Genomic DNA, 11,218 nt, shown 5'->3' with positions numbered 1-11,218 from the left:
ACCTGGTGTGCGCAGTACTTACCATAATTGCGTGCTCTCCGCGCAGGAAGAGTACACCGGGTAAAGGAAGGAAAATGCACTATCACAACACTATTAATGATTGATAAAATATATACGTGGGTGTTTATATCAAACCACTTGCCTGACTAAGGAAGAAGGAGACGGAGAGCGAGAGAGTGCAGTCCTTGTATCGTTCTCTGCTTGTTATCAGTTGTATGAGTAAGGCCCCTATTTCACACAGACCCACTCCCACGAATCGCCAGGAATTGACAAATTTTAGGATTCGTGAGGATTCGTAGAATTTTGCCAATTTTCTGGTCTTATTCGACACGCTCACGATTCACTTACGATACAGGTACGATAGTGTTACGAATATTCGTGGGATTCGGCTGGAATCGTGAGATTTTGCCAATTTTCTGGTCTAATTCGACACACTCTACGATTCAGTTACATTGTACGATACAGGTGCGATAGTGTTACGTATATTCGTGGGATTCGGCTGGAATCGCACGAATATTGTCCAGAAATTCACTAGGATTTTTTGGAATCGGGAGTTCGCGGCCAAAACTATGAACTGCTCAAAATTTTTGCCACGAATTCCCGATTGATCAAGAATTGCAAGAACTTACTACGATTATATACGAATCTGTTAAGAACTTCACGAACTGATTACGATTCAACCAAATTTTCAATTCCTGGCGATTCGTGGGATTCGTGGTCTGTGTGAAATAGGGGCATCAAAGTTTTTGCCACCCATTCCTGTGGTTCAAGAAGTGCAAGAACTGACTACGAATATATACGAATCTGTTAAGAAATTCACGAACTGATTACGATTCAACCACAAATCGTGAAATTTGTCAATTCATGGCCATTCGTGGGATTCGTGGTCTGTGTGAAATAGGGGCATAACAGCCTGTGTCGTGTGTAGTGGGCGTGACTGCTTAGGACGCGACTGTCTTATCTCTCTGCAGTCAATGGGCGCGTCAGGAATACGCGTGTGTGTGTGTGTGTGTGTGTGTGGGAGAGAGAGTAACGTGCGTCCCACAGTACTCGGCTGGAAGATCAGTCACACAGCGTCGACGCCTGGATGTGGCGATAACGAGCGCGGCTGTCGTGATTATATGAAGAGTCACGGGTCACGTTCGACTTGGTTTTTGGTAAGTGCGTTTAAGTTTTTGCTTCCGGAGGTGGATGTTTTGGGTGGTGTCATTTGGAAATGGATTGCCTGGGCTAGAGGAGGTGGTGGTATGTTTTTCCACAATATATCCAGTCACCCTGTTTCTGCATTTTGCAGGCTTGACAGAGGAAATAGATGTATTTTGATAGATAATAGATCGAGCGGGTTGCCAACAATTCAAGGCCTACATGTTCTACCCAAATTTAAGCAAAACTGTTTTTCATTTTCGTGTATAACTTTTTATCTTACTTGTTATGTAATTTTACTATTTTGGACATTTAACTCTTTAAAAAAAATATAATTACCATTATTATTTTGATATTTAAACCCGGTCCAAACGCGGCATGAGATGTTACCGCCCTCTATTGGCTGCAGTCTGTGTTATCCTAAGATAAGGCGTCAAATTGTTTTAGCCCAAAACAATGGTGCTTTACAGAGATACATTAACTAGAAGTGCTCAGTCAACATGCTGGACGGTGTATGAGAGGATGAGGAAACCATTTTTAAGGATTAAAAAAAAAAATGAAAATCGAATGCCATTATTTTTTCGTTTGAATAACGAATATTTTGCTTCATTAGCGCATTCATTGTGCCTTTTTAAAACAAAATGGAATGGTGTTTGTCTTTCTTTTCTTTTCTTTTTTTGACAAAATGTGTATCTCTCCGCCCCCTCAAATATGGACCAGTAGTTGACCCGCAGATGATACACTGATCTCAGAGCGATTTTACAGGGAGTTCAGTGGTCAGAATGCGTTAGGTGAGCGTGGATCATCTCCCATAACACAATACCTGCTAAAAACTGGATAGGCCATTAACGTTATCGGCTGTGTGCATGGCGTGTCCGCTTTTCACTATCAGTGCTTATGGTACCGTGAAACACGTGCAATAAACGATAAAACTGCGTATTTTGTACATGAGGGAACGTGCTGAATCTATCAAACAAGGGCTCATTCCAAATAAAACTATCGCTCTATCGATCCAAATCCGAGGGCACTCTCGCTGAATGGTAGACACCACACGCGACCAGTAGAAATAGGTTAACCGCGCATGCGCGTCATTATATGTGGAAATTTGTATTCAAATGCAAGGTGCATAAAGAATTTAAGCCTAGATTGCAAAATAATAAATGCTTCTCTTGAAAGAGTGCAACATATTGAATATCATTTTCCTTAAACAATTATCAGCACAGTAAACACATATCATGGCAAGTTATAATTTGTACTAAGGCTCTATTTATTCTATTATTCATTTTACTATTCATTATGGACCGGTATATACCCCTATTATACAATCCTCTCAGCTCGTTCCGCTTCAGACATTTCTGTTTTTTTATATATCTTGTTAGGTTTTTGTCAAAATGACAGTTCAACTACATTATACATGTGAATTCGCGTGCCTTGATGTCTTGACAGTGTCTCAAAACTTTATTTTAACCATGAGATAAATCAGTTCAACTTTAGGAATTCCATAAGACGTCTGTCTTCAACTGCTTCCTCAAAAGCTTGGTAATCACCAAGGTATTCCTCGCCGTTAAAAAGCTGTGGAGGAACAGTAAACGGTCCTGCTTTTTCCCTCATGAATTCCTTAGCGGCGGCGTTTGAGGAGATATCGATGTACTGTGCGTCGATGTTCTCCCCGCTGAGAACCATCTGTATCCTCTGTTGTTGTTTCTTGAGTTCCAGGTTGCTTGACACGCTGCTGATGTACACACGGATCCCATTTGTGGGCAGACGATCGCACTCTGTAAAGAGGAAAATGAATACGAAAAGGAATCTGGAACACGTAGCCTAAAACATGTCAACATATATTGGATAAATGAATGAAAGAAATTTAATAAAAGTAGAAAATTATTAAGGTAAATGTGTGCTCGTTGCCCTTTGTCGCTTGTTTGTGTCTGTCGCCGAATCCATTCAATTGAAATATTTTTTTCTTTAAACTCATCTTGTGAAAGTATGGTCAACCCTCTCCCTGACTTGGTTTGCATCAATGTACAACGATTTCTGTCGACCAGCACACAACGTGGACAACGTAAATTTAGCATATGGCAAACATCTTATCATTTAATTTGCTCTTATCAAACGTGCTACATGTATCTCTAAGAGTGCACGACGACGGCGCCGACAGATGCAGGTGATGGCTTGGAACTCACCAATAAACTCCACACAGGCAGCCATAATGGCTATGACCAAAACGTAGCTAACGGAGGCAGTCTTCATGGCGTACTACAGCAACCTGGAAAGACAGGGAGCATAGCTTTTATCGGTATCTCGCGTACAATGGTCGGATGTTGAGTCTCGTCGGAGCCCTTTTGAGTATATTCTTATTAAATTTAATACAGAAGACGAAGAGAGAGAGAGAGAGAGAGAGAGAGAGAGAGAGAGAGAGACGGAAGGGGAGATAGGGGTGAGGAATGTTACAGGAAAACAGACCATGGAAAGACCTGTTATTTATTTAGGTGTCACTGCAAATGCATCGATAAAAAACCTTTAATTGTCCCCGAGGATGACTCACTAATCAACAATCTGGAATATTGACCCGTGTTGATACACTAACCCTTAACCACCTTCCTTGTCTCAGTTCTACTTGCTGAGGGCGTATATGAAATTCCCTATGGCACGTCTTTCGTAAGGCTCTTACTATACTGCTTAAAAAAACTGTAGTGTAAACACATTAATAGAAATCTAAAATGACCCAGTGTCCTTGAGTTTCACATGTTTCCGTCGAAGCTCTGCGACATACTTTCAATGTACTGTACAATGCATAAAGTAGGTCGACTCGATTACATATTTGTGACGCAACAAGATGTCTTTTCACTATTGCTTTATTTATTATATGCCCATATTATACTTAAAACACCGTATGGTGTCAACTGTAAATATTAATATGCTATTAAAGTATTCACTACTTACGGAGTGAGATTGTAGATCACTGTGTATTGTGTCTCTATTTTGTTTTTGTTCGTCTCTGGTACCGTACACGTCTGCACGGTAGCTAAGCACAGGATTCAAACGACTGCGCATGCGCAAAAGTGTTTTGTTTGCAATAAAAAAAGTGGGTGAAATTGACAAAGCCAGCCGGTGTTAACCGTTTGTATGATTTAATCTAATTTGCTTCCTGGTGTCGTTTTGAGAAATTATATTGGAAATATTTTGTTGGTATTTGCCTCTTGTATTAATAGTGTTATATGTGTACCTTAGGAAATTTTCCACCACTCTCTCACCCTTGATAAAGACACAGTGCTTGATCGCTAGGGTGAATGTTATTTCTAATTGCATTAAATAATGTAGGAAGGTTAATTTTAGGCACTACATGTCAGAAAACCCAACAAGGATCGACGTAACGCATTTAACTTTCGATGCCACGAAATGATCAACAAATTTAATTTCTCGAAAGCGAGGCAAAGTCACTAATCTACAGGAGATGATTTATAGCCTCGTAAAAATTGAATGTTTTATTAAAAATCTAAAAAGCGCTAAACCAAAATACTTCTTGGTTGTAATTGGGATCTTTAATGGTAATAAATATAATCACACATCATTAAACATAAAACCCTTCATTGGCTTATTTATTAGACAAATTGATATTATGTAGAACTTGGAGGCTAAAAACACCAAAGTTGTCTGGTTTCATATCGAGGCACGATGTTTTGCTCGTGTGCTCAGTGGCTGTGGTATGAATCGTAGACGATACGTCACTTCTGGCCTTCCCTGTTTGGTAACTTTGAAGCAAGACATTTGCATATATGATAAAAATGAGTTTATTTTTCAATTTTGGATCATTTGAAATATTTAAAATTAAATTTAGAAATTAACCTTTAATTTGGTTTGTTATTTTTTATATCAAGATGAAATTTTATTGCCTGGGGCCAGGTTAACAATCCCCTCTGCTGCATTTTAGTGCTTATTTCAGCCGACTGGCGGTAGCACCTTAAAAGTCATGTCAGGTCACTGGAAGGCTACACCATCAATGTATCCTGATTTTTAAAATGTTTTTAGGACTTGAAGTGTTCAAACCAGAAGTGTTGCGATTGTTGAAGCATGGAAAGTATTTTAAGAGAATTAAACGTTACAATGGAAGTGAATGGGATTTTTAATAGTGGTTTGCAACCTGTACTCACAGGGATCAGGCGGGGAAGTTGGGCTCTCCACCTCATGGGTGGAGGTTTCTCCAAAAATTGAAAACACGATTAGACGTCGTAGTTATCAGATCAGACGGCAAAATACGACTAGTCGTGAAAACGTAACTAGAAGCCAAAATTCGATTTGACGATAATGGGCGCTCATGCCAATGGTCTTGGCTACCCTTGCGCCGACGTCACAGTCAGTACCGCGAAATTCTGACACTGAAAGTGCTTGCGATTGACAGATTGAGAAAAGTTGACAGGTGTTGTACTATAGTAGGCTAGTATAGCGAATTACAATAATGGCTAACAACAGTAGTATTCGAGCGACAACAGTAGTATTCGATTCTCGTCCGCCATTTTGATCACTGTGGATCATGTGAGTTGGCCTTGATTGTTCGTACTAGTATATGAGCGCCATCTAGCGTCAAACCCCCTACACACAATACCTGCAAAGAAACTGAACAGACCGACGACCCTGCATGCGTGGATAGTGGGCCCGCATTTTACCCTCTGCCATGACCGTAGATGAATTATGTCCATTTGTAAAAGTGAGATATTAATAAGCCAGAGACATATCTGTGAATATCTAATAAAAAATCAATCTGTGGCCCTGGTAGAGGGTACCTGCTTTACACTATCAGTTCTTACGAGACTGTAAAACACGTGCGTTATACGATAGTTTAGCGTATTGTGTACATGAAAGGATGCGTTGAGTCTATCAAACAAAGGCTCATTCCAAATAAAACTATCGCTCTGTCGATCCAATTCCGAGGGGACTCTTGCTGAATGGTAGTCGTGTGTGCACGCCCACTTCCGGTGACACGTACGTGCGACACCACACGCGACCAGTAGAAACTTGCTTCGTCGAAATCTCGGTAATCACCTTGTTATTCCTCGCCGTTAAAAAGCTGTGGGGAATTAATACTCAACGCGCCGTAACAGACCTGTAATGGCTAAAAACGTACACTGTACCAATAAACTCCACACAGGCAGCCATAATGGCTATGACCAAAACGAAGCTAATGGAGGCAGTCTTAATGGCGTACTACACAACCTGGAAGAACACAGGTGCATAGCTTTTATCTGTATCTCGCATATATTGGTCGGATTTTGAGTCTCGTCGGAGCCCTATTGAGTAAATTTTTATTAAACTTAATGCAGAGAGAGAGAGAAAGAGGTAGGAAAAGAAGCGGAGTAAGAAGGAGTGATGGGGGGGGGGATGGAGAGAGATTATTTTCATGATTTCATCGACGCTTGACACCACAATTTCAATACAATATGAAAGAACTGGTAGTAGCATTAATTCGACCCGATCATACATGTATATGTTACTCACGAAAGTCGGTCTTTTCCATTATTGCATTATTGATAATATAAAATCTTAGTTAGCCGAACACAGCGTGTATCACCTGTAATGTTGTTTATGATTAAAAAACTATACACTTTATGTATAATATTTCACTGACCTGACTGAGTAACAAGGAGAGAGCGAGAGGGTGTGGTCCGGTAGCGTTCTCAGCACCTCTGGTATGTGTGACTGCCACGGATGCGACTTCTTATGTATGTGAGATACAGGTGAGTGTGAGACAATACCCTGTCACCCGATTGATGTATCCTAGAACATCTGGAGCCTCAGTGATATATGTTCATGGCATATGTCGTCAGAGGGTGGCAGTGTATAGTGTTTCACATGCATATACCGAAAGAAAGAATTCTTATTCCACAGTAAAGTACCCTTTCTAGCGAATAAAGCGTTCCAATATCACACTCTCTAACTGTATTGAGGAATAAACTCGGCGACCAACTCCCTTCAATTGCTTTTACGAAAGGAAAATTTGTTAGAATATTGTCATTATTTAGCTTAGCACTTGTCGTGGAAGGTCAAATTCCTTGAACAGATTTCAATCAGCCGTTGCCACTGACCATTCTACCAGTCCGACCGGGCCACTCCCTCAAGTAGGGATATCTGTTGAACAAATGCGCGATGACGTACCTGTCGCCTTTCAGTGACAAGTTCAACGTGGAATATATCAACTGTCTAATAATAATTCTGACGACATGACGGTCTCAGAATGCGCTGATATTAAAAATATTGTAGATTTTAAGAGGAAATACATTGGATTTTTAATGATATTTTTGATGAAAAGCTGGGAATGGAGAGGAAGAATTGAAAAAATTAAAAAGATAAATAACGCAAATTGCGCAATCACAAATTATTTTGTAAGTCCATATATCCATTCACACGCCCGCTACTTTTTTATAGTATGATTTAATGGCAGTCAGCAATTTATTTTTCTTTTTCTGTAAAACAAAATACAACGTGGAATAAATTGATTTTTTAATGTGCTCTGACGTGGCGGTTCTAGAATGTGTTAGTATTCAAAATCATTCCAGTGGTTATTGCAGATTCAAAGATGAAATACATCTGACTTTAAATGATATTTCTGATGAAAAGCTAACCCACATGTAGTGTATAAGGAGATGCGGGAACGTCGACTTGTATCCGCCTTCATGCAAATATCGCGGCGGTTGGAGGTAAAACTATATTGTTCAAGCCCTTTCGTTAGTGTTACAATATTCCTGCTGGTCTCACGGCAAATACTCTTATTACTCACGATATTTTAAAATCATTTATTTACAAGAATACAAGAGATCGTGCAATCACGTTACAGGTACAATTTTCCCGTACTTACCAATGGTCAGCGACCCCATTTCTGCATTCAAAGTTAATCCAGGGTTTTTTTCCTAAACGTACGGTTTTTTGTTAAAATCTCTTAAGAGATTTTAACTGACGGGGCCCTTTCGTATCGAGCGATAGTTTCTAGTGACCTACTAAAAACCGCGGGAAAAGCAGACAACAACAACTCTATATCAATATTATAAGATTCATAAGGTACCTTCGTCTTTTTTGCTCAAAATGCATTTATATCTACAATGTGTGCAATTCTGGGCTTTTCATTATCCGGCGCACTGTAAAAAAACTCGCAACTTACGTCTGAGGGTTCCCGCCATGTTATTTTGGTCTCGAATGAACGCGAGAATTCGCGTGACACCATTACGTCATTAGCAAAGGATGCACTTGTCGACCGCGAAGAAAGGCATCGAAAGCCCAAGTGACAAGCACAGATTTTAGTTTTACTACAATAACAGCAGTTTCAGTGGGAAAATGCAATAGGATATATTTCCAGGCGTTGTGTACAATGTATTTCTTGCGGAATTTTGAATCTCAAAAGAAGAGTTATTATTGCTTTAACTTTATTATACAGCAGTATAACTGTAAAAGTGCCAAAAAAGTAAAAAAGTAACTAAATTGCTTTATGAATTATTTTACTTTCCCACTCCTATAATATCGTATAACTAATAGATTTTTAACCAATATTATCACCTTCCAATATATCAGTTATAATTTCAGAAATATCCATAATTATGTGTTCAACAAATGATGTTCATGCACAAAGTTTCGCTGTAATTCTTCTCTCTTTTTGTGTTAAAAATGATGTCGGCTGGTTAACGTCTGATACTTAAATTTTAGTTAAGGAACATAGCGAAATGTTTTCACCTTGCCTCTATACTCCCCCACTACAAGCTGTCCTTTGTTATCAATGGCCACACCTCTTGGCTGTGAAACCTGTTGTGGACCCACCACATATCTCAACAGTTGACCATCTGAGGTCAGAACAACCACTCTGTAATTGAACTGGTCAGCGATGAAGATGTGCCCCACGCTGTCTGTACACACTCCCCAGGGGTGGTCCAGGTATCCATCATCTGAGCCTTCATGGTATCGTGAACCATACTCGAACACTACATCACCCTGGGGGGTCACTCCATATACACAGTGTCCCTCTATGTCACTCACCACAATGGTGTCACGACATGGGAGCACTGCAATGTATTGTGGCCAATTACACATAGGAACACCGATCTTATTGATAAGATTGTACTGCACAGCGTCATACACACAGATACATCTATTGTACACGTCACAGACAAGTATGTGGCCATTGTTGTCCACCGTAACACCCCGGGGACCAGGCATGTCACCCTGACCAAATGTTTGGACATGTTTCGCGAAGGAGGAATACACTCGGCATCCATCAACACATGTAACCACCAGTCTGTCATCACTGAGCACGGTGACACACCTGGGACTTAGTACAAACTCCTGGAATATCACCTCATGAGATGGTGATATCGCTGTAAGTTTACCCGGCCAGTCAGAAACTAAATATATTGTTCCACTTTGACTGCACGATATGTCCCATACATAGTTCATACTGCTTTCAAACTCACCTATCCATTCTAACATGGTCACACGACCAAAGAAGTCCACTGGAAGTTTTCCTTTACTGAAAGTGATCTCTGTTGTTTTAACCTGTATGGTGGGTCTGACATTGTTCAGTTCTTTCATCCTTGCTTGGATATTTTTAGCGTGTGTCATCACCTCCGTGTGGGAGCCATGTTGAACAAGCTGTTTGGCAAACTCACATGTGCTGTGGATGGATACTTTCTGTAGTTGAACGCGATCTTTCTCAGCCTCGAGTAACTTCATGTGCGTTGCGGCGTGGTCTTTTGCTTCTGTTATCAACCGAGCAGAAATACGCTGAACCTCTTTTATAATATCCGCCTCCTGTTGTTGTATGTCGGTCACCGTTTTGTTTACGGCGTCAGTTGTATCTTTCTGTTGCTTAGATATTTCCGACTCTGCATTTTCGAATAGTGAAATGTTCTTAGATACATCATTAACGGCACTATTCATTTTTTCTTTGTGGATTTCAGCTACATCTGCAATGTCTACACAGTTGTGTTTGTTGTGTTTGGTGAGAATACAATCACGACACACAACAACATTGTCATCTGTGCAATAAAAGGTTAACTGTTGTCCTTTGTGTTTATCACAAAAGAGCGTAGCGTCCATTTCTTCCTGGACTTGCTTATCGTGATCAGACTCTGAAATCATTGTGTGTCCCTGCAGAAATTTTATAGCGTCATGCTGTTTTTGTCGACAGTTTTCACAGAAAAAATGTTTGCAATCTTGACAGTAAAATTGAGCAACTTGTGAGTCACAGTTACCGCACATTTTGCTTTTACTCTCTGTTGTCAACATGAACTCCTTTACCTTGGACAAAAAGAAGTTACGGACAAGTTTCTCCAGCCCACCTTGTGGAACAGGCGTCTCCTGGCGACACACTGGACACGTGATGTTGCCTCCCGTCCCACTCGCTGCCACGTGCTGGGCAAGACAAGCCAGGCAGAAAGTGTGATAGCACGGGAGGACACGCGGGTCATCGTACTCGTGAAGACAGATGTGACACGTGAGAAAATTGTCACTGAACTCCTCGTACAACTTCTTTGATGCCATGACTTTAAACCGAATATAAGGTTTACACACAGCCAAAAGGCTGTATAATTAGTCTCGTCACTTCATGATGTAGCGTTATTCCGTGGCCTTTTCTGTCTGTGACTAAACTGGTTAACACTGCTTCTGGGTCATATATACACGAACATCAGACCATGTCATCTGACACGGTTTCTGGTGTCCTTTACACCTAGATTCCCACTGTGGGCAGACGATCGCAATCTGTAAAGCAAAAAAGGCATCAATCATTGTTCCAAAGAAAAATAGATTTTTATAAATGGCTGAATAAATTCTATCTTATCTGACTGACTTGAGAGATAAACGCCATCGATTAAATCTTATTCTCCTGGTTATGGATCAAAAGTACGCCGCGGTGTCGGCAAATGTTTATATGACAAGTTGCATTTTAACATTGTGGTTACAAGGAAGACAGAGGCACGTACAGCAAGTCACATTATCTGTGAATCATCCTGGTCCTGTACAGTCCAATATCAACGTGATAAAACAAGTATATGTTTTAAGCCCCACGTTTTAGGACACACTAAAACTTCCGTGTTTC

At 40.4% G+C, this 11,218-nt stretch overlaps 3 protein-coding genes across 6 annotated transcripts in view; all 3 read right to left on the bottom strand.

Moving 5' to 3' along the window:
- LOC147759367 (SH3 domain-binding glutamic acid-rich-like protein 3) overlaps positions 1 to 11,218 on the bottom strand; it is a 191,822-nt gene that overhangs the window by 59,929 nt on the left and 120,675 nt on the right. The window lies entirely within an intron of this gene.
- Positions 2,387 to 6,901, bottom strand: LOC106170493 (SH3 domain-binding glutamic acid-rich-like protein 3). 2 transcript variants are annotated; one of them, XM_086997503.1, is made up of 3 exons: positions 6,767 to 6,901; positions 3,327 to 3,409; positions 2,387 to 2,918 (listed from the first exon to the last, which is right to left on the bottom strand). In XM_086997503.1, exons 2-3 carry the CDS (start codon positions 3,391 to 3,393, stop codon positions 2,623 to 2,625), a joined length of 363 nt encoding a protein of 120 aa, XP_086853629.1. In that variant the 5' UTR covers positions 3,394 to 3,409; positions 6,767 to 6,901; the 3' UTR covers positions 2,387 to 2,622. The 2 variants fall into 2 exon arrangements, with proteins under 2 accessions (XP_086853629.1, XP_086853628.1); XM_086997502.1 differs by lacking the exon at positions 6,767 to 6,901 and adding an exon at positions 4,087 to 4,203.
- LOC106168803 (E3 ubiquitin-protein ligase TRIM45-like) overlaps positions 8,611 to 11,218 on the bottom strand; it is a 28,929-nt gene continuing 26,321 nt past the window's right edge. For both annotated transcript variants that reach the window (XM_086997491.1, XM_086997490.1), the window contains exon 2: positions 8,611 to 10,881. In XM_086997491.1, the coding sequence (XP_086853617.1) occupies positions 8,833 to 10,662 (1,830 nt within the window). In that variant the 5' untranslated portion in view covers positions 10,663 to 10,881 and the 3' untranslated portion in view covers positions 8,611 to 8,832. The remainder of the gene's footprint in view (positions 10,882 to 11,218) is intronic.

This window comes from Lingula anatina, chromosome 10, assembly GCF_051362555.1.
Source record: "Lingula anatina isolate TDL-2025a chromosome 10, LinAna3.0, whole genome shotgun sequence".
Taxonomy (NCBI): Eukaryota; Metazoa; Brachiopoda; class Lingulata; order Lingulida; family Lingulidae; genus Lingula; species Lingula anatina.
Note: the sequence above shows the minus strand (reverse complement) of the source record. Positions and strands in the feature narration are given on the sequence as shown.

Excerpts from the sequence above, each read along its gene's own strand:
- LOC106170493 (XM_086997503.1), bottom strand. The coding sequence starts at position 3,393 with ATGAAGACTGCCTCCGTTAGCTACGTTTTGGTCATAGCCATTATGGCT. Across the intron at positions 2,919-3,326 it reads TGCCTGTGTGGAGTTTATTG|AGTGCGATCGTCTGCCCACA; the intron begins GTGAGTTCCAAG and ends TCCTCTTTACAG.